The sequence below is a fragment of the Tyto alba genome, unplaced genomic scaffold (genome assembly GCF_018691265.1).
Source record: "Tyto alba isolate M040663 unplaced genomic scaffold, T.alba_DEE_v4.0 Super-Scaffold_46, whole genome shotgun sequence".
In the NCBI taxonomy this organism is placed as follows: Eukaryota; Metazoa; Chordata; class Aves; order Strigiformes; family Tytonidae; genus Tyto; species Tyto alba.
The window spans coordinates 10597371-10620514 of NW_024881322.1; the positions used below are offsets into that span (position 1 = coordinate 10597371).

At 40.5% G+C, this 23144-nt stretch overlaps 1 protein-coding gene across 2 annotated transcripts in view; it reads right to left on the reverse strand.

Annotated features, from left to right (window-relative positions):
* Nucleotides 1-1322: 1322 nt before the first annotated feature.
* STAC (SH3 and cysteine rich domain) overlaps nt 1323-23144 on the reverse strand; it is a 74511-nt gene continuing 52689 nt past the window's right edge. Inside the window, exons 6-11 of one of the 2 annotated variants that reach the window (XM_009975126.3) lie at nt 21062-21143; nt 16809-16873; nt 15817-15905; nt 12310-12361; nt 12046-12183; nt 1323-4353 (exon numbers count right to left, since the gene is read on the reverse strand). In XM_009975126.3, the coding sequence (XP_009973428.1) occupies nt 4255-4353; nt 12046-12183; nt 12310-12361; nt 15817-15905; nt 16809-16873; nt 21062-21143 (525 nt within the window). In that variant the 3' untranslated portion in view covers nt 1323-4254. Of the gene's footprint in view, nt 4354-10807; nt 10994-12045; nt 12184-12309; nt 12362-15816; nt 15906-16808; nt 16874-21061; nt 21144-23144 lie in introns of those variants that run through there. The other variant, XM_032988896.2, reaches the window with a different exon arrangement.

Here is a 23144-nt window from a genome sequence, read left to right on the forward strand (position 1 = left end):
CATCACCAGTAACTTCAGAGGCAATGTAAAAAGACACATGGTAGTCAGGTGTATCTGTTACAGAGATATATGTTACACCTGCACATCCAGAAATTAGGGCTAGGAACTCTGCTGCCCTGATGCAGACATTACACCTGTGGAGGTCTACACCTGACCCAGCTAACCAATGCTCCCTTGGTTGCTGATGGGTAGAAACTGTGAGGCACAATCTAGCTCATGCAAAAGCAGACATCTTCAGTCAGTCAGATGAACCATAGTACTGAAGTGGATGTTACTCTCTTTTCTGGGGAAAGACGAAAGCTTAGTTGTAGACATTTACAGTAAGATCAGACAAATTACATCATAGATTTAGGGGAGAATGGTAACATTGACCAGCTTTTTCCAGGATAACAGATGAACTCCAGTCTCTATGTCATTCAATTCTTTTTACCATAGATTTAAATTGGACAAGACTGATACAGCTTGTTGCATTTATTCAGTGTCATTTAGGGAAAGAAAGATGTCATTTGGGTGCTCAGTAAATCAAACTGTCTGCACATATTTAAAATAAATGAGTTGGGTTCATTTTCCAAAGACATCTGTCTAGTGCCATTTTAGACAACTTACATGGTCTCTGGTGGCTTTTTTAGAAGGTCACAGCTCTTCCAAATCTCCAGTGTCACTGCCTGCTGGCCCTGTGCAGGTTTCTCTGATGGCACTGGGTGTTATATTTAGTCAACTGAATTTCAACAATTAATTCCAAAAAAAAAAAAAAAAAAAAAAAAAAAAAGTGGCCTGAAAGCAATGCGAAAGATGCACAATGTTTGTAGGAATGTCTCAGGTTCTCCTCGGGCAATGAGACCACCCCTGACTGTGTACTGCAGTATCTGTCTCTGAAGGAAGTCACTGAGTCAAAATGGCCAAGTGTAGAAAAAGATGATAATAAAAAGATACTGTGTTATTTACGGACAGGAGGAGATCATGATTCAGGCAGCTCATCCTCAACTCACGTTGATCAACCGTTCCTAGTACTTATGAGAATATTCTGTAGCCAGTTTTATGCCTTGATGAGATGTTGAATGGCTTAAAATACATCCTGATCTGCCAGAAACAAACGTTCAGGATGGCCCCACCACAATACTTCAACTCTACACATGCTACATACATTGCAGAAGAACTACTTTAGAAATGGTTTGCTAAACGTGGCAAATATCAGTGCTGTAGATTTTAAATGGAAATGCTCAGTAACATCTTCTGCTGATGGGATTAGTGAATGTTCTTGAAGGTGGATAACTGAAAATGATACCGACTGATGCAAAGAAGCCAAGACACATACACTTCTATTCTCCTTCCAACCATCGCATAGTCTTTATTAAGCAGAATATTAAATTAATTCTGAACAGCATTTATCTCCTAAAATTCAATTTTTCTGAGTATATGCCAGATAAGGTCCATTCCATCTTCTGTCTGACTTTTAACTGCTTGCTAATGCAGTATCTATTGCAAACTGCATAGGGTAGGAAAAAAAAAGATGGGATACTCGTCTGGATTCAGAGTAAGGCATCCAAAATAAATCTGAGGAAAATGACCTTAATTCAGCAAAGTGCTTCAGCTTTAAGCATGCAAATAGCCAATGAATCACATGCTTAAAGACTCGTGCCTTGCTAAATTAGTCATAAATTCCGTCTACATATCAAACGGCAGCAAAAGCCCAGTAAAAAGACAAAACAAAACAAAAAAAAAAACACAAAGAAAAGATAACCATGAAAGCTTTGGTTCAGAAGCCATGTTTTCTCAGATGTAATACAGTCCACATAAGGTCTGTTTTGTTTTTACTCAGTCACTTTATTATTTATTGCTCAGTATCAAAAGGAATCAAACTGACATTGATTAAAGGCCATTGTGAGTTGAAGGTAATACTCATATAATTCTTTGAATAGTATGATGCACATTGTAGGGATAAATTGAAATCATAGAAGATTGAAATAGGAGGGAATCACAGTATGATGCAATCATGTAAACAATAGCATATATGTATAGATTAATACAGATTTCCTTTGTCCACTTGACAGCCCTGATCAAAAGTAGCAAATATTTTAATTCTGACAAACACTTAAATTTTTCCTTTGAAGGGGTGAATATATATAAAAAAAAATCTTATAAAGCAGAGTGGATTAATATGTCTCTATTTTTTTTCGTCTTGATCTTTAAGGCTTATCAGAATCCTCCGTCCTCTCACTGAATTTACTGGTTACTTAGGAAAATAAGCTGAGCAAATATTCATTGTTTGAACTGAAAAAAAAAATCTATAAATTGCTGATATTCCCACAGAAGATATGAAATCAGATACGTGTGATCAGCCAGGAGGACAATAATTGGTATAGACCACTTATGTTACGGAGGACCACGTTTCAGCAGTTGACACCCCTGAAACTACCTTCTCTGCAATTAAGTGATACACAAGAGCTGGAAAATGTGTCTCTGAGAGGCTGAAGGCTGATCTGCTCTGTGAACTTCTGGTCAAGGTAGAGTTGCACTGGATTTCATAAGGCTTTCAGTAAGACCGCTATTCAAATAGGGCACCCCAACTATTGAGACCTGGGCTGTGCAATACAGATTCAAACAGCCTCAGTATACGGAGCTTGCTTTTAGAAATAGCATCAACTTTGCAAAGGCCTATACTAGCCTGGCAGCACGTGAATTTCTTCTTACAGTATCAGCATTTAGGACATCAGTTTGAGGTTAATCTCAGTAAAGACTGGCATTCAGTCTCAAGCTGGTCAAATAAGGCATGAATTCAGCAGGGGGCTCTGGGATAAGACTTAATCTCTACATCATAGTACACACTAAGCTGTTTAAGTGTATTTGGTGCAATTACATCCAATTAAATGCTTGGAAATTAGATTCCCTGTCTTTAAACATCATAAAGCCCCTGCTCTACAACAGGATTGGCACTGTCTGACTTGTATAATTTGATCAAGATCTGCAAGTCCCACATACTGCTCTCCAGGTACCAAAAGGTTCATATGCCCAAAGCATGGCTGAAGATGGAGGCTTATATGATCAAAACAGAGCTGCCTGCACAGTCTCACCAGGACGGAGAAGATTTACGTGGTGCTCATGGTGGTTTATGCCAAGGAGGAATTAATGTCAGTGTATTTACTGCTGAATCTGCAAAACTTCTATTTAGCAAAGAAGACACCTTTGGTGTGTGAACACAATGCTAAGACACTCAGTGCCTTTCTGTCACGAGTTCTGGACATTGATAATTACAGACTTCACTTCAATGTGTAGCCTGTCCTTTCCTAGAATTTTCAGTCTTCTGGGGGTTAGTTAACTGTTTTATTTTTTATAAATAGGATCAATATATAAAATCTTCTAAGTGCAATAAACACAGAAAAATATAAAACGTTTCAAGCCTGTGGCTCTCTCCCAGCATTTCACCAATTTTCTGTATCACCAGGTAAAGGTGCAGGAAACACAGAAGGACGCTTCCAAGCAGGCTTGTGAATCAGAGGACCGGCTATTTTTGTGAGCTGTGAGAGCAGCCATCACACCCATCATCCGCTGAGAGCTTTTGTTCATATACAGAGAAAACAAAGGACACACAGGTTCGCTACTCTTTCATATGGGAAGATTGCACAGAAAGAGAAAGCTGCCGACTTCTGGGGCACAGTGCATTTCTCTGATGTTCACATGGTGTCTCCAAATTGCTTTGTTATGAGACTAAACACCAGGATTAGCTTGAACTGATCGGTTGATACCAGGGACAAAACTGTAGAACCACAGCCACACTTTACTACAAGCATTGAGCTGTAGTACAAGGACAGTTTGAATGGTGTTTTCCCCCCTCCCCCCTAAATACACACTTCAAAGGAGAAAGCAGTCCAACAGTTTTCTAAGACACAGGAACAGGACATGAGTGTAGTCCTTCAGAACAAGCTGTCTGTCTCCATCAGGGTTGTAACAACCATCTTGCACCCGATATCAGCCCAGACTTTTTTTTTTTTTTTTCCTTACCTTATTCCTGTTAGTGTTCAAGGACCTCTCATTTCCCTAGAGGTTTCTGACTATATTTGCTTTCAAACATTCCACTTCTCTTTTTTCTTAGTGTTGCTGTGGCAGTCTAAATGTCTTTTTCTTCTTGTAGTTGCAGTTTTCTCACTATTTCCCTGAACATCTGCAAGACAGCCCATCTGGGTTGACACAGTGTGAGATGAGGCAGACAGGCATTGCCAACAAAGGGCTCCTACTGCAGCAAGTGGGCTGTTGAAATCAGATGTTTTCTAAGACGTCTATGGGGACAAAGCCTTTCTTCTTCCCGCTGTATACTTTGATAAAGCCATCATGTTCCTTTTCAGAAGTCACGCAAATCTGAATACAAAGAAGGTACGACAATAATAAACTCTTTGCCATGATCAAAGTGACAAATGATTCCAGGCTATTTATCAGGTAGCTTAGACATCCTGCTAGTTACTTCTATAAGTAGAACAGCCCCTTTTAGACTCACACTTACTTTGATAAGAAAGTCAGACCCATATATTTAGAGAGTTACCTTTCCCCTGACTCCCTGAAGAGACACATATACATGAGAGACATTAAAATCATTAAGAACTTTGTGGTGGATCAAAGATTTTGAAACTTGAATTATGACTTCAGCCTACTGTAATGAGTGTGATTTAGTTGTCTATGTATGAGAGGCATGGGTATTTCAGATCATGAGCTAGCTGGCTCCCTCAACTGCTAGTGGTGAAAAGTAGACACGATGCCAAGGTGGGTCACTTGTAGCAGCTGACCTGAATGCAAGCATATTCTCTTTTGTATGCTTAAGGAGCCCAAGTACTTCTCAGATGAGAAGTAGGTTATGTCATTTACTCAACCCTTGTACCTACAGGTGCCTGTTTTGGATACCGAAGTATGTGATCTAAATCCAGCTCTGCAAGAGTGTTTCCATAACACCTACTCCAAATGAAGCCAGTTGTGGTGAAACCATATGTTCTTTAAGATAGCACAAGTACTACATCGTGGTAGAGGTTTCAATCTCCTGAAGACCTTAGTGATCTCAGGTATTTCTACTTCAGGGCCCTTCCTGAGACACTTCCGGTAATAGCCAAGCCATTTGAAAGCCTACTGGCACAGATGCATTTGACTGCGCACTTGAGCACAGAGTCACACAAAATAAAGTATTATTTTCAAACATCTGTGCCAAAGAGCTATTTATTTCCTACTGCTGAAACCAGGTTAAAAAATAGCCAGAAAACCGATGGTCCTATTGAGACCAACTCACTGACTTCTCATGATGTCAGTGCCAGGTCTTTAATGCCCTCTGTCTGGACTAACACTCACAAAGGCTCTGTCTGATAGGTATTTACAGTGTTTAATTGCAATAATTCAGAGGGTATGAAATGAACAAAAATGGCTCTAAAGCATTCCTGGCTAAATCCATTTCAGCATGAATGTCATGGATTGTATGGTGACACCTAAATACCACATCTGAATTCTGGTCCTGCTTGTCCTCTTGTTGTTACATACATAAAATTTACAAGCAAACACTGGTGCTGCCAGAGGGAAATGAAAGGTCTTAAGATGGTGGTGCAGCTGTTTCATATTTGCCACCTCCAGTATTTGGAAATGGTCAGGTGCATCTCTGTACCTGCAAACTAAAGTTTGGAAATCAAACGGACTCATTAATTTTCTTAAGTTATCTACTTAATTCTAACTGAATTGGATCCCTGCGGCAGAATGACTGAGTACACCAACAGATATGAAATGCAGTAACAAAAAAAAAAATGTATTGTTGTTTGGGCTAAATTACATGGAAAGCATGGGAGAGGTATGGAATTCATGCTATTTAGTTTAGGTTCTGTTGCAAAACAGCCAAGCTCATTTGTGTCATGAATCCCTAGCACAGCAGCTGCTCCCTCTGCAGTCTCACATCACCATTCAAATCAGAGAGGTGTAAAGCACATATATACAGAAAGGTGTTTCTGCCTACTGCTAGATGTTGGTGTCTCTGAGAAAGACTATGAAAACTTATGTGATGAGAGAAAAAGACTGCAAAGCAGCACAAGACTAAGGATGGCTGAGCATGGCAGAGTATCCAAGAGTGGGAAAGAGCATCTTGGTCAAAAGATGCCCCTTCTCAGCTAATCCCTGCTGCTGTGTGGGAAAATGAGCCTTTGCTGCTTCTCCATAACTAGACCTGACTGGTTAAAAGGAATGTCTGACTCCATCACTCTGCTTTCCTCTTACATAAAGGCATCTGCAAGACCTCTAGCTCTTTGCATGGGACAAAGAATCCCCCAAATAGTCAGATCTCCAGAAGGTACCTCCAACAGGTCACTAACCACACTGCATTTCTTGCTTAACCTCTGGTGCTGTGCAGAACATATTGCGAGAACAGAGTGCTTTTCCCTGGTGTCTTGTACTGTCAACAGAAAGATTTGTTGACAAAAGAAAAATAGTGAGCTTTCTGAACACAGGTTTTCATTATCTTTGGAGTGAAAAGGGATGACAGATTTCGTATTTTTTTAGAGTTTTTTTTTGGTTCTGCTGCTGTTTTGAATGTTGCTTGATATCAGTGGGAGTGCTCTGCTACAGCAATAACTTTAGTACTTCACTGGAGCACAAGTTCTGTAAGAACTTCTCTCACTCTACATACTGATACACTGGTTTGAATTCTCCAAAATTCCAGCTGAAATCCTCTCACAGTAATACCCTAAGCCTTGCATGTGCCAGCCTCCAGATGGCAGAGAAAAAAAAATCTCTCCTTCCCAAGGAAAGGGATGCGTTAGGGTCAGAGTGAGCTTCACCACAGCACGCCGCACTTTCCTAAGCCTGTGTGACTCAGGAGGTCTCCTGAGGCTGTGGCAGCTGCTGGAGCTTTGCAAAGCCCTGGAGCTGCTCCAGACTCTACAGTTTATGAAAAGAGGGAACACGACACCATCTTTGGCCACTTTTGTCCTCATCCCCTTTTGTGAGTGCTGCCAAGGATTTAATCCACAAGTTGTAGCCTTGGGATTTGGCTCTTGACTGTCTTAGGTGGATGTAAATCAGGAGTAACCCAGAGAAGTGCATGGTAGTATCCAGAGTTTTGGACTCCATCTGATGAATCAGCTGTTGCTGAAGACTAGCCCTGGTGACAGATGGCAAGCATGACGGCTGTGAAGGCACGAGGTACCATCACCATCAGATGATCACAATTTTCTGTATCAAATTGGAAACTACTTAAAACGGCAGCTACTCAGGCTGTCATGTTTTGGGGGGAAGGCTGCTGGTCCAACAAGGTAAGTGAGCCACTGAGCAGCCACTCTCCAGTGATTTCGGTAGTAACACAAATGGAGACAAACACTTGTGGTTTTTCTCCTGCACCCTGGCTCAAGAGTTAGTAGACTGGAGTAAGCCACAGGGTAAGAAACCATCAGGCTATTTCTCAGTCACCAAGTGATCTTCAGAACTATCTGGAAGTGGGATGTAATATTATAAAGTCACTTCCCCATTCTTTCATTTCATTTTGTTTAAAAAAAAAAACAAACAAACAAACACTTAAAACAAAACAAACAACTGTATGGATCGAGTTGTCTGAACTTGTCAATATCTGCCCTGAGGATTTTTTATTTGTCAGTCTGCCCCAAGCAGATGGTGGAGATGAGCAATTAGGAAATTAGACTTTAAGCTGCACAGTCATTAATACTCTCCTGTTCTTTTAAGTCTTGTGCTTTGAATCTGGGCTCAAGTGGCAAATTCTCCTTGTCTAGGAGTAACTTTGAACTTGCCCTAATTTTCTATAGCTGTCTTCTGCTTATCTTCTCTCTCCCATATATTTAACCCATCTGTCTGTCACAGGCTGGTTCTGATGAAGTAGGAACTTGGTTATGAAGACACTACAGTTTCAAGAGCTGTCCTGGAGCCTGCAGACAGTGCCAGGTCAAGAAGTCTGAAAGCTCAAGTCTTCTGTCTGTCTGTAAGAATCACAACACAGGGACACTGTGAGTTTCTACATCTGCTGCTGCCCATGCACTGAAGTTCTTGCCCATGCGAGCTTTGTGGGTGGAAATGAGAAGTTGTTCAGTTTTCATAGCCATTCAGCCATAGTGCAAATGAGGATGACAGTCTTTCTATCAGCTGTTACATTAGCTTTTGGACACAGAACACCAGTTTGTTTTACCTATAAAACTCATTTAGGGTTTTAAAGATGACCTGGACTATACTGGATGCATAATGGGCTGTGCCCATAGTTTGGACTCTTGCAAAACTTATGTGCCACCCAGTATCTCTGATTGAATGGGGACACCCATCTCTGTTAAACAAAACTGATGTTAATGAAAATCAGAAATAAATGGAAAACCGTCTTTTCCCCTTACGCCTAGCTGTGAAGTGCAGCAGTTACAGCCAGGGAGCACATGAAGAACTGCAACATCACCTTCTGTGCTGGGTTTGTGTTTTAAATTATTAGGTCCAAACGTGTATGTCATCATGATGCAACTGATTTTCAAATGCAGCTGAGTCATGCCCTTAGAATTTCATCCCACGATGAAAAATGTGGGGATGTAAAGTAATTCCTAGGCAGTGAGATGAAAACCCAGGTAGTAACAAAGCATCCGGACTAATCCCCCCAGGCTGGAGACCTGGGCTGCAATCCTGCCTTGTTGAGTCTAGCCTCGTGGATACGTTCAAGCCTGTTCCCGGGCTCTCCTGGAGCGGCTGGGTCATATCTGCACGTATTTGCTAATGTACACGTGCCTAAATGTCACTCTCTGAAATTCGTGTGACTGGGTGTTGGGGTAGGAGGGAAGCTTGTCCCCTGAGCTGTGGTGCCAAGGGGACAGCAAGGCTGACAGTTCTGGTTGGGAGGTTGTGGCCATTGTAACAGTGGCGGCCTGTCTGCAGTCACTGCAGAAGCTGGCTGGGAGATGCTTTTGGTAGCAGAGCTAGTTTACATCAATGACATTTATAAAACACATACATCACAAAATAGATCTGTTGCAATGACCTTATTTAAACTCACAGTCCAGATCTGGATGAGGCAGAGTTTTCTGATTGACAGTCTTGTTATAAATGTCATGGTTTGGGGTAATTTCTATTGCACAAGATCGCTTACACAATTTAAAATCAATTGTGTTATTTAATCACAAAAAGCCCAGCTCTAAAATGGTTTGTGTGACTGTAGACATCAGAGGGGCAGCCAGTGAAGGGTGTGAGTAGGTTTTTTTTAAAGAGGTTATTTTCTTTATTTAAATAGGATGATACAAGAGGAGTAAAACCAGACATTGAAACAATAGATTATTACTACTTCTTTAAAAATAAGGATGACCAAAAATGTTAAAGGCATTTTAAAGGATGCTTTTCCAAACACTGATGATATAATAGATATGACGACTTTTCTTTTATGAGTAGAGGTCAAATCAGAGCCTTTAGTCATGAAGAGAAGCATTTGTATAATGTGTGCTAATGAATTTGGGTAAGCTAGAGCAGAACTTACAGGCTGGAGAAAATTTTATATATTCAAGTGATGGTACAATGAATAAGAGTTAGAAATTATGCAGCCAGTATTGTGTGTGAGACAGCTTAAGAGAGTGGAAAGCCACTGAAATTAGTGGGTTTTGGTTTCCCTGTTAATAATCTTGCTTTACTGATGTAAGGGGCTATGTCTACCTCCTTCCCACAGATTCCTGATTGATCCCTGTGGTGCCCAGTCATCTTCTGAAATGGTTTCAGGACCCAAAAATCCGTCAGTGAACCCTAAATTCCAAGATGTTCATGATTCAGAAGCAGTTCACTCTTCTTTCCCCAGGCTGGGTTTCGTATTTCATAATGAAATTTTCAACAGATCCTTTGTGAAGATTAACTCATGCATATTGCTCAAGATGGGTAAGCAAATTGTGTTGTTTTTCCCTCAGTCCTCTCCTTGCATATTGGCTTTGCCAGAAAGGTTTGCATGAAGCTCAAGATCAAAATATTATTCCCAGGACATGAAACTGCTAAACAATTCCAGACAAAGCCTCACCCACTGTGCTTCAAACTTTGAAAATGTCTCTGCTTGCCTGAAATGGCTTTTCTTAAGGTAGTCATGTGGCTTTGTTGATGTGAATATATTGCTTTTTGCCTTACAAGATTAGACTCTCTACCTGGGAACATTCATATAAGGCACAAAGGGCATAGAGACCTGCAGTATAAACCATGAATGGTATAGAGCAATATAATGAAAATTCATATTACTGTCACTGGATAAGTTTTTCTATTGGTATATCATCCCTGCCTTTGTTGTCTGAATGGATCTGGACTCTTGTTAGACCCTGCAGAGTTTGACCCAGTGAATTAACAGTATAAAATTGAGACAATTTGCCATACTATCGTCACAAGAATTTATTAGACCAGTTAATGAGTTTTTCTAGCTAAGTGAGACTTGACAGGAATTGGTAGCAATGAATAATCTCCCCTTCTTGCTAATTTGGAACAAGCCAGTGCTTTGCACACAGTACATATATTGCACTCACAGCACTCTGGACAATGTGCCCAGAGACAGCTAAAATGGTTGGTTACATCCCACAGAAATCCCCAAATAGAACAACAACAACAACAAAAATTCTGCCAAAATTTACCCAGAAGTCCCATTCAGATGACTGTTTTTCTTTTTATGCCTTCCCCACTGCACTCCTCTCTGCTTCACATGGAAGAAAACAGGGAAATAAAGGACAAAAAATAGAGGAATGGCTGAAGAAAGGAGAAAGGAAATTTGACTTTGGAAATATGAAATAAATTTTTAAACTAAAAAATTCCCAAGAACAATTAAAATGTTTTTTACAATGAGAGTTTTTCCACAGTGAGGGCAAAGTTGTTCTGTTAAAAAAAAAGACAAAAGATTGTGCCATTCAGGCAGTGATCTCCATGGCAGGCACATGTCCCACGGGCCAGGTTCAGGAGACCTTGTGCTCCTGTCCCCATGGTGTTGCTAGACGTTGGCCCAGTGCACGGTGCCATCTCTCACTGGGGGCTGTTATGGGGGGCTCAAGCCCTGTATGGAGGGACAGAGGGAAGAAAATGAGTGTCCATAGCCTCACCGTGATTTCTCACTTAGAAATTACTCAAAATGGCCTTGAAGCTCCTTGAATGTCCCTTTTTTGCATAATTTGTATGAGGGTGGAGTGGAATCTGTTCGCTCCAGTCTTTTCCTCTTGTGTCTCTGCATTCATGTGTTTGTTCAGTGTGACCTCTGCCCCCCTGTTTTACACCAAGCATTTCTTTCTTCCTCCCAAGTCTCTCCCATGTGGAGTGAGGACCTAACAGCACTCACATTCAACCTCAGCATTTGTGTGGATTTGAGATACAGCTGAATAAGTTTGCTAAAAAAGAGAAAGTAGTAGACAGACAGGACGGATTCATCCCTTTGTTTACCTCCTGCCCTACCAGAGGCGACGACGCGCGCCTGACTGTGAGCTCCCACTGTACGTGGTGAACTTTAGCTCACAGCAGCACTTCTTGTTTAGAATAAATTACAGCCTGTGAAGAGGGTGTGGAAGTGGTGACACAAGCAATTAATGATTGAAGATACTTTGCAGCTGGTGAACAAGAGTTAAATTTGAGATTTACAGGTTGGTTCGGTGCTGTCTTAACTCTGTTCCTGCTGAAGCCAAAACAATGAACTGTGTTTAGGTCTTTAGGTAAGTTAAGGTCTGGGGAGGGAGACACTGTCTTTTATTAGATTAGCTCTAATAGTGAGGAGAAAAAGATCATTTTTCAGGCACAAAATATCTACCTCTAAGACTGTGCGTTCTTCAAGCTGGCCCTCTGACGTCAGTGGGAGAGTACATAATATGTAAAGTATCTTTATGAATGTCTGTGAGACTGAAAATTTAGGCTATGTTGGGCAGGGAGTATGCATTTGCACAAGGCCAACACTGCTCTCAACTGGCTACTAAACACTATTACTGTACAAATAATAAATCTTGTAGTAAAACTGCAGTGAACAGCATCTGCCTGTGCTCATCTTGCAGAACTTTCCCTCCAGTCATTGGTCAGACTGCTGGATGCTCAACTCTGGTGGGGATCCGGCACAGGGGAACTTACCTGGTTCTCTTTCAGAGTTATCTGTCCCTGTTCCTTGCAGCCAATGAATGTCCGGATACACCTGTAAATCTTCTCATCGTGTTGCACTCTTTGAACAAAGTTAGCAGGAAAAAATCCAGTTCTGTCATCAATTTTCCCCTGTGGAGAAAACATATTGATAGAAGAAGACTGTTAACACTAGTAGCTGTAATACAAGTTCAGTATTGAAAATAACGTATTTTTTCCCTTTGGAAAGAAAACAGACATAAAATAATTAGCACATACCTTCCACCAGTCTTCATTGGAGTCTTCCAGGAGAGTGATCATATCCCCTGGCCTGTAATTAGAAGAGGAACAGTAGTTAAGATGACTTTTAATTGTTATGCTGCAACAGCTTCCACAATTACTTTCTAATAGGAAGGTGGTCCTTTCTTGATCATTTAATCTGAGCATTCGCTGTGGGCAGACTCAATGAGGCAGCAAGGTTTTCTTCAATCACACATACTAATGTAGAAAGAGTCTCTGTATATTGGGGCTAGATCTTTATTTTGAAATAACATCTGTGAACTGGAATTTCTGTTTCCTGTTTAAGAAGAAACTGTTTAAAATACAGTCCCTAGTTGTTACAGACATTATCTTGTTACTTCAAGACATTTCACATTGTTGGGACACACCACTTTATCATCTGTGTTTTCAAGCTGTGATTGCAGAAGGAAGGCAGCAGGAAAATAGTTCTATTTAACTGACAAAGGCAATTAGTCAGCAGGGATATAATTCTGCCCAAGAATGTCTTTTTGATTTGAATGGGACATATTTACCTTTATAATGTGTGGTGCAGGTTTGTAATTGCTAAGTATCAGCATCCAGCTGACTAGTTCCAAAGCAGAGCTAGGAGAATAATTTGGCTGGAAATGCTAATAGCAAAATGTGCTGAGCTGATTTTGTGCAGGTAGTTGAACAGTTATTTGATCTCTTTCCCCCCACTGGAGGCACTTCATCAATGTTATTATGTAATTATAACAATGCTGCGTTGTAGAAAGTAAGTGGCAGCCCATTTCCAAATGGATTAACCTCAGAAAGCTCTGTCTGCTTGATAACAGGCATTTCTTTAATCTTAATAAAATTAATGGTCGACCCCTAATTATTCAGCTTTTCTTGCATTCCCTGTTAGGCTCACTGTTTTGTTGAGGTATCAGCAGAAGAGCTTGCAAACCCATCTGGAGCACATGATGGATAATGGGTCCAATTTAATGGGCTCTTTCAGAGCACGCATAGAAGATGTGGACCTGTCCAGGATGCAACTGGAGGTGGGAGTGGTGGGGGGGCCTCTTTGGTCCACTTTCCAAGTAGTTGTCATTGCTGCTGACAACTGGAGAAATAGGCATTTAGTCTTCTAACATTGCGTAGTCTGAACCAGAGTTTTTCAGCTTTCACAGAAACTCTATCAGTAGCAACAGGGTAGGATTTTCCTCAAGCTCTCCTCACAAAGTCGTTCCAATGTGTTTGGAATAATTAAATGTTGCTGAGGTGAAAAAATAAGCTAGAGGCAAAAGGACAACTTGGTATCCCAGTGGTAAAAGTTTTTTTTCCACGAGAAAGGACATCTGATTCCAGTTAATATTTAAAATAAAACACCTAATGAGGTTTTGAGAGAGCCCATCTTGCCACTTCAAAGTGAATAGACTGTAACACCACTGGAACCCTTACACTGCAAAGAAGAACACTTTAAACAAGAAATGTTTAGAGAGCCTCACCCTTCAGCTTGGTTGTTAGAAAAATAACTTAGAAAATATAAATTTATTTGGCTGTCAGAGAAAGATGGCAACTGAATCTAACGTCTGTCTATGTCAGTGGTCTGAGCGCAGAGATTTTTAGATGCAAGACCTGTAGATTTTGCTGCCTGACATTTTTTAGCACAGGGCTAGCACAGATGTCTCTAATCTCCCAAAATTATTCAAAATACAAGTCCCAGTTGGACCTATGTTACTCTTGCTGCCTAGATTTAGGCCCCTAATCCCTGAAAGGTGGCAGCCTGCTTGGTGTTTACTACTGGTTGAAATCACTCTCAGGTCTCATCTTTTTCTTCTGTAAATCATTAGCCTGGTGAAGTTGTCGGCTTTACATCAGTGCTCTAGACTTCAGTAGGTGACAAAACAGGCACTAATCAGCCCTAAAGCAGTCATGCAACCACTGATGATCATTGTAGGTCCCTTCCAATTATTCTATTCTATTCTATTCTATTCTATTCTATTCTATTCTATTCTATTCTATTCTATTCTATTCTATTCTATTCTATTCTATTCTATTCTATTCTATTCTATTCTATTCATTGCAGTGTCTGAAACCTGGGGCTGCTTGTCTCCAGGATTCTCTACTTACTGTAATATAAGGCCACCTCTTAGAATAAGCATATTACCACAATGTCCCACTTACACCAGAGCTTTGGAAAATCTGACTGGCTGCTCCTGCTGTTGAGGAAGAAATCAAGGGTGTGGCAAGTACTAATTGCTGCTGAAATCAGGGCTGGCACTTCTCCACCACAGTAATCTGCCACACATTGCATCCCCTCAAAGGTGAGCTGAGATCTCCAGGAATCTTCCCTAACTCTTCTCTCCAGCTCAGGTCCTTCTCCTGTTACTTGCCTTCATTATGTTAGGGTTGATCGGTGTCTGGCTGGTCCCTGACTTGGATTCCCAGGACAGTGCTTAGCAGTCTTGACAACGCTGTTATGCTGAACCCATCTCCAGCAACTTAACTATGTTAAATGGAAGTTCATGCAAGTGAGCTGAATCCTGCTTGGCTCTGCAGTGACCAAACAACATTACTAGCTATTTGGCATGCCTTATGAAACAGTGTTAACCCGTGTATCACTGAAGTTCTGTCCATGGGACAAGCAATGCTGCTTTACCTGAGTAACACTAGTCTAAAACCTGGCTGGTGTCTCTGGAAAAAGCCTGTTAGTCATGACAGGTCTAGGCTGCAGATCACAGGTGCCTTTTACCCCTAATATGAGGGACAGCTGGGAAGAGGAAAAAGGCTTTTTATGAAAGAGATGCTGACAAGAGGGGCATTTCTCTAGCAATTCCCTAAATTCTGTGGCATGTGCATGATTACTTTGATATAGGGGATGCCTTGAAGAGAGCTGACACATTTCATGGCAAGAGCTCTGGTAAGATGATGCAAAATGTGAATACTACAAGTCAAACTAATTGTACTAAAAGAAAAACGTCATTTCGCTTCAGCGTGCTTGGATTAGACCTTGCACAACTGCTGCAGAACTGTAGAAGAAAGCGTTAAAAATTATAAATAACAAGGTTATTTTGCAAAGCTCAGAATGCATCTTTCTCATGTGAAAACACTGCCATCCGGTAGCTGGACATCATTCTCTTTTCTCAGACATAACCTGAATGTGAGGGAAAATCAAACAGGACTGGCAAAATGTTCAGCATTAGCATGATTGCTGCTGAGGAATTCCTAGCTGAAAACTTCTGGTTGAAAAAACAAAGCAACTGAAAACTGAGTATTTTTTAGTTGAAAGCCATCTTGTTCCTAAAGTGACATAAGTGTTTTTGAAACTTTTTATCTATTGTGTCCTTGACAAAAAAGTTGGTCACCAGATTTTTATCTATGAGAATATCTTTGTATCTACAAGAGGCTACTTCTACAAAAAATATTACAAATATTACAAATACAAATGTCAGAATGAACCCACCCTCCCCTGAAGTCATATACAGCTATATGACCCTCAGTTTGCATGGGTCAAATCAACTAACAAATATTTTGGGTCTTTACCTCATCTCCAAGTCTTCATTTTCTTGTGGTACAAATTTGTACAAGGCAACATAGGTGTTCATTTGTAACGTGCTTTTATAAAATGGTCCCTTTAAGAAAAAAGAGAAAGAGGAAATTTAAATATCTGTCCTGTACAGGAATTTAGTTCACTGTTAGAGACTGAGGAACCAGGGCCCTGATCTTCCAAGAAATGAGCTGGAATCATCTCACTGCTTTCACACCTTGGAGGACTATGGCCCAGATATATTGCGAGCCATTAAGGCAGTAACTATCTTCATTTAGAACTATGATTCTTTGAAGCCCAAAATCAAATTCCAGGATTCCAAAGAACACAAGCAAAAATCTGCACAAGTTGGTCTTTTGGGTGAGATCTAAACATGAGCCTGCCTTTTGTTCTCTGTTAATGTATGACTCTTACAAACCCAGTAGTGTATTACTGGCATTATATAAGGTGTCTATAATACAGTCCTCATTATGGATGGAACTAGAATTGTTCAGTGCACAGGTCAAAAAAACAGGGTGGGAAAATCACTTTCTTAAACAGAAAGCTGCTTGCACTGGGCTTCCCACAAAGAAGACTGGCTACTCTCTCCTCACTTTCTCCACTGGTAATCTGGAGAAAAAATAGCACATAAAACAAACCCCAAATAATTTTCCAAATCAGATCTGTGATTTTTATGTTCCTGCAGTTCTACTTTAATGACATGGCCTCCATATGGGATTTTTTGTGTTCACAATATCAATATGTAATAAACATAAGAAAATAAAAGGGACCATAACAGGTAAACAAAAGAGCCATCCAGTCCTGTATATTGCTTCCAGCTGTGGCCAGTGGCCCCGAAATAGTATAAGAACATGACACATTCAGATATCAATGCTTTTCCAGAATAATGCCCCAGCAGACTTACTCAAGATCCTCACCTATCTGTAAAAACAAGACTTTTATATGACTTCCCATTCCCATTGCATTATCATAAAATTTATGCCCATACCGAGGAATGTATACTTTTTGGTTCTTCTCCAAAGTGTTCTGTGCCATTTTCGGAGTATGTAAACACTGAAATAAATCAAACACATGGCATTTTAGGAGTAGTTTAAGACTCTTCACCTCAATAGGATCACCTTTATTTTTTTAATCTCTTCCCTTTCCCCCTTACTTCCTTTGATCCCTTGTGTTCTCTGAACCCCGCTGTACCCCCAACAAAACCATGTACACCACTGGCACGTGGCACAAAACAATCTCTGCCCTGAAGAATTTACAATCATAACCAATAAACCATTTTGATCAGATGAATATACACAAGTAGAGCAATGGAAATAAAACCTAGGTCCCCTAACTGCATTACTATTTAAAGTCCAGCAGCCTTTTTCTTACACTAAGTGCGGTATTTTCATCTTTAGGATGAGCAGTATTTCCATCTAAAAGCACCTGCAAAACCTGATGACCATACATGAGCAATTCTGTGGGAAATTTGTATACAAAATCCCTTATTTCCCCTCTTCAACCCTCTATCTCTAAATGTTTCATAGCTTTCTTGGAACTCTTTCCAGTAGTCCCTGCCTGGGGCGGGGGGGCACTGGATATGCTGCCTCTCTGATTTTATAGGAGGTACCCAAATTGCTTTCAGACCAGGATGGGTTATTTGGGACATCTTCTTGCGTGTGTGAAGATTTGCTTCTAAGTTACTAAATGAGAAACTCGCAGACTAAGCCAATGGAAACAGCACCTAACATACCAGGTATCTAATCAGTTACCTTTTATTGCAATTTCTCCATGAACTGACTGACCACAGTGGCTTTTATACATTGACTGAATTCTCCCTTCACACTTTAAGAATTGCCTGATGTTTATGGCTTCTGGATAAAGTCTGAATATGATTTTAACAGCTGGAGTCTTTGAGTAGCTAGAACCATCAGCATCTTCTCGCACCATTGACCTCTGCAGGTGTTTTGAGCAGAAACTAGATTTTTGTAGTCTCTATCAATTTGGAAATCTCCAAGACGGTAATAAGTAGCAGCCTGATTGAGTGCATTTTCTTTTTGTTTCTCTGTGATACAGCTGCATGTGTTCAGGGGAAAGAAGATGCCAGGCAACACCAAACTGCTGAATTTCTTTACCCCTCTGCTCTTTCACTTGCTCACTCTTTCTTACATTAACACATATTTCTGTGACTATTCTACACTGTAAATGACAACTAAACAAGGAGTCTTTGAAGAAGGTTTATGAGTGAAATAGTAAGGTTCCTTGATAGTAGAGTTGTACTTAGACAATGAAAAACTGTTGTGTTCTTCTAAGAGAGGAAAGATATATAAAAGGGCAGACACGGCATGCATGAGACAGATTTTGTACAAAGTGATGTGCATTCACAAGCACATGTCCTCTTATAAACTGTAAGAAAATACCGTAGCTATAAAGTCCAACGTGTGAATGTGAAGACAGCATGTGAGCTGATACCTGCAGAATTTAACCTGAAAATGTCCCAGGTTCTGTCCAGGTGGTCTGACTGTACCTTACCCGGGGGCCTCATTGTGCTCCTCACCAAGTCCTGTTGTAGCAGGACTCTGGCGCTGCAAACTGTCACGAGTACCTTAAAAATAAATCTAATTTCCTGTATCTTCTAGTATAGGGATATATGTATATCTGACATCTGTATAAAGGGGTGTAAATCTTTGCCGTTAGAATCCAGCAGTCCTTAAGTCGGTTTGTTTTTCGTATCCAGAGGAAAGGAAGTTAGGGAGGCAAATAGAAAAAGTTCTGGTGAATAATCTGTTGGGTAACCAGAAGTATTTTGGACTTGCAGAAAATCATTCACCAGATGAAGTGGAAGTATTTCCGCATCTTGTTTGGAGTAATTTCTGCTCAGTGACAGAAAATAAATCCGAGTTACTAATGTACAGCCTCGCGTGCTGCGGAGCTGAGCCGGCAGGCGGGGAGGGAGCTGGACTGTATCCTGCCCTTGGCTGAGGAGTGCTCACTGAACCTGGCTTTGCAGGGAGGACAGCCCGTGTTTGAGTTGAGGGGAAAGTGCTCAAATCCCTCTTGATAACAGGCTCCTACACATCACTTCAAGTACATTTTGGCTTGTGGGACTTCTGTTACAGATGGCAATTCACAGCAGTGAAGGAATGTAACTGGCTTCTAGGAGGCTGAAGGGCTGGAAATTAGGTATGCCACTTTACAGTTGCAAACTGGGAAGCTTTGTTTCATAGTATGTATGCCAGGGACTGAATGAAAGAATATTCCCTTGAAGTTGTTGTCACGGGAGTCTATAGGGGCGATTACATGGCCACACGTGGGCTGGGTCCTTTCACCCTTCTGCAAGCTGTGTCTTTTTCACCGTTTCTCTTTAAGCAAAGAGTCTCAAACGTACATTTTCCTAAAATATTATTTACAAAAGACAGTTTTTTTAATGGGAAAGAAAAAAAAAAGAAAGAACCGGAATGCACCTGATTCATCAAGGCATTAATGTGGAACTGGCTGCTCAAGAGGCAGTGGACAAGTGAGGAAGAAGAAGTGGTGAATCACACTGCAACATCATTTTGAATTTACTTTGTTAAATTTTTAATCTGTTTAGCTCATTGTCTCTGGATACTACTAGGAGGCACATGAATCTGAAAGCTATACAGGTACGTAGTTCATGTCTCTGTACAACAGAAATCCATCTTTTTCCATATTTGTTTGCCCTAGCAGCAGCAGACAAAAAAAAAAAAAAAAAAAAAACAACCCACCCACAACCACAGAGCAGGGACTTTTACAGTTGGAAAGGATTTTATCATTTCCATAGCTTGTGCAAACAGTGCGGGCAGTTTATTAAAAATCTACCAAGGGGAAATTTTTGGAGTGACTGATGCATAATTTATACCCTGAACCTCTGAAGGATGGATTGTAAAAAAGTCAGTGCTGATCAAAGGAATTGTTAATGTGCCGCGGAAGTTATTTGGAGGTTTGACACATGCTGAGTTTTTAAACTAATCTCTTTGAGTAAGTTCCTTGAATGCCTCTCAGTGCATTCAGTGAATACAAATCTCAGAGAAAAAAGTTTTTTTGGGTTTCAAAAATGAAACTACTGATTGACAATGAAATAAAAAGTTATTTGAAAACTCAAACAGGGCCAAATTAATCTCAGGTGGGCATGATTAAACAATGTGAAGCAGACTGAATTCTTTAACCAGGTCAGGTCAGCTTGCACTTCAAGACAGAAAACCTAAATAAATTGTCAGGAGAAAGCAGATAACACAGATGGGATGTTCATGAAATGAAAGGGAGGAAATGACTGAAGACAGTGAGAAGTGATAGGACCAAGAAGGAAGGAAAGGAATAAGGAGGTAGCATGAAATGGGAATGGACAGCTGAAGCTGGCGTTTCACCTACATGAATTGCTAGCAGCATGTAAGGAGCACTGCGGGTGCTATGAAGAAGAAAGCTATGCTCGTTGTGATTTATTTTTGCTTTTGCAGTGTACTTCTCGTCAGGTTCAGCAAATCAGCCTTCAGGTGCTGCTAGAGAAGTTGTTCTGATGGTTTGGGCCTGAAGTTTTGCTTAGTGCTCCAAACCCCTTTATACTTATTGCTTCCCTCACCATGACTGTATTCAAGAACAGGGTCACGAACATCATCCCTCAGTGGCTGAGATTTTATTACTAAGCTCTCGATTGGTATGATGGTCTTGAAATCCCATTATACCACTGCTGTCAAAACATTGCTCTTGTACTGCAAAGCAGAGAAAGGAATTGGGCTACTGATATTACTGGGCACATAATGTAGTTGTACTGAGAAGCTGTAATTATAATCAGGATTCATTGTGTTGGGTATTTTACAGACACATGGATATTATAGGATTCATTTCCTGTCCCAAAGAGGTTATGGTATATAGAGACATGTAGACAAGTCAAACATATGGAAAAGAAAGGTGTTTTTTTATTCCACTTTGTCGATGTGGAACTGAAGCATATTAAGTGTTTAGACGACAGTAATGTTCATGAAGTGTAGGAGATAAGGAATGGACCTGAACCTTGTTCAGTGTCAAGTCTGGACACAACAAATTAAGAAAACTGCTGGCTTGGATTTCATCTGAATGGCAATAAGCATTCCCCAAATTCTTGCACCAACTACGCGCCTCACTCACCTCCCGCCTTGAAAAGCAGAATGCTGCTAGAACAGGGACATGCTATAAGAAACCCATCTGAAATAGGTTGTACACAGGCCTACACATCTGAAGATGTTACCCCGGCCTGGCAGCACTCACCGCTGTTGCTGCGTTTCCTGCTTATGTCAAGGGTGCCTGCAGAGCTATCGCCTTCCTCAGGAACTTCTGCTAGGTCAGCTGTCTGCAGGGAGAGAAAGAGCAAATGAGATGGGATAAGCCAGGAAAAGCGAGCGATGAGTTGAAATAAGACCACACAAAAGCCTTTGGGGAATGCAGGATTTGGGTGCTGTCAGAGCAGAGCCAGGCAGCCTAATAGAATGGCAGCAAACATTGCACCTGCTGATGCACGAGGAATACCTACTGCAGTGAAAACCCACAACGACTCCAGACCAAGTTTACAGTCTGGAGTACAAAAAATTTCAACAGTAAAAGTGAAGTGAAGGTTAAGGAACAAAGGATTATGTTAAACAATGTGGTTCTCTGTATAAAATAGAAGGGGTTTGGAGGAATTTGTAGATCCTGCAGTTATACTGAATAGCTGTCTACCAAGGAGACTGGACATTAATTGAAACTATTAATTTATTAACCCTGAATACATTATTCAGTAAAATAACTGTAACATAAGAGTGATTTTAATTCTGTTAATGTTCTGTGAAAGAAGGAGCTGGAGTTGGTGAAGTCAGTCTTTAAATATTTGCCCTTACTTTCTTTTTGAACAGTCATCTGGCTGGTATGCTTAGGGAAAAATGAAATGCAAATGTTATTGTTAAAATTACTATGATTTCTTATTTGTGCCATATTAATGTCCATTATGATTAGAGACCCATTGTTCTAGGGTGTAGGAAAATGTGGGATGACATAATCTCAAGCCTCAGAAGTGTAGTCTGCATAAGGCACCAGATTCCTTGGTTGGGTAGTCAGCTTCTCCATGTATAGCCCGACGGGAGCCAGGAGCTGCTCCAAACAACTCTGTCCGAATCTGACCTTATGGAACTTCAGTTTCTGAACTCTCCACATGTGGCTTCTTTTGGTTAAAACTTCTTTGCTAACCATAAAAACCCAAACACAGAACTCAAGTCAGGTGTTCTCTCTAATCTGAAAAACTGTAAATCCTTATATGCTCCTAAGATTTATTTATTCATTGTTAACAGGATTTTAAGACACATGGAAGGATTTAACTTCATTATTCCATGACACTTTACAATTCTATTGTACAGATAGCTCTGTCCATTGCTTTGCAGACCTTTGCCTGTTTTACAGGAAGAAAAACCAAATGAGAAACATTCACTGCTTTTGTTCAAGGAGCACAAACTCTGAATTGCTTTATAGATTTTTATATGTTTTTTTCCCTTTACTAGTGTTGACAACAAAGCTTTTTTTTTTTTTTTAGAAAGTACTTTGACAATTTTATTTCCCATGTCTAGTACTTTCCTAGCTACTTCTCCATCCAAGAATACTAATGAAAAAACAGGTTAAAAGTAGATTTGTGCCACAGGTATATTGTGGTTATCTTATTTCCCTTGCTATTTTAAGAGTCTTCCACTTTGCTGCCTTGGTTTTAGACTCAGCCTTTTGCAGCAGGTCACGCTTGTCTTGCATCTTGCACAAATGGGTCACCCCTGGATAAGAAGGCACTGCAATATCAGTGCTAACATGGAGTCAGTACAGAGCATATCTAGGGATTTCTAGTTGCTGGGTGGAGAAGGGAAAGACTGGCCTTGTTGAAATAGTAAATCCCAGCTATTTTTCAGCTCATTGCTATGAGATGTTCCTCAGTCTTCATAGACTGCTTCATAATTGCTGATTAGCTTCATATTTTGTTGGGTACTACAGCATATGGGATGTGCAGTGACTGTCTCTTCAGTACATACCTCATCCAAAACCTCCTGAAATAACCTCCGTTACCTTTAATGATTTTTCAGTCAAGAGCTATATGACAAATGGTCTAATAGAAATGATAGAGGTACAAAGCTGCTTTTGAGAAGAGCTGATCCATGGAAAACTAACAAGAACTGAAGTCACATTTGTGTCACCTCGAGTGACTTTCTTTATAAATGTGGGCTGCAGAAGCACATTTTTGAAGGAAGCAGTAGGTAGTAAATCTGGAGCATATGGCCACTTTCTTTTATGGGAAATGCAGGATCTGGACTGAAAAATCACAGTGGGTGTGTCCACACTGCTC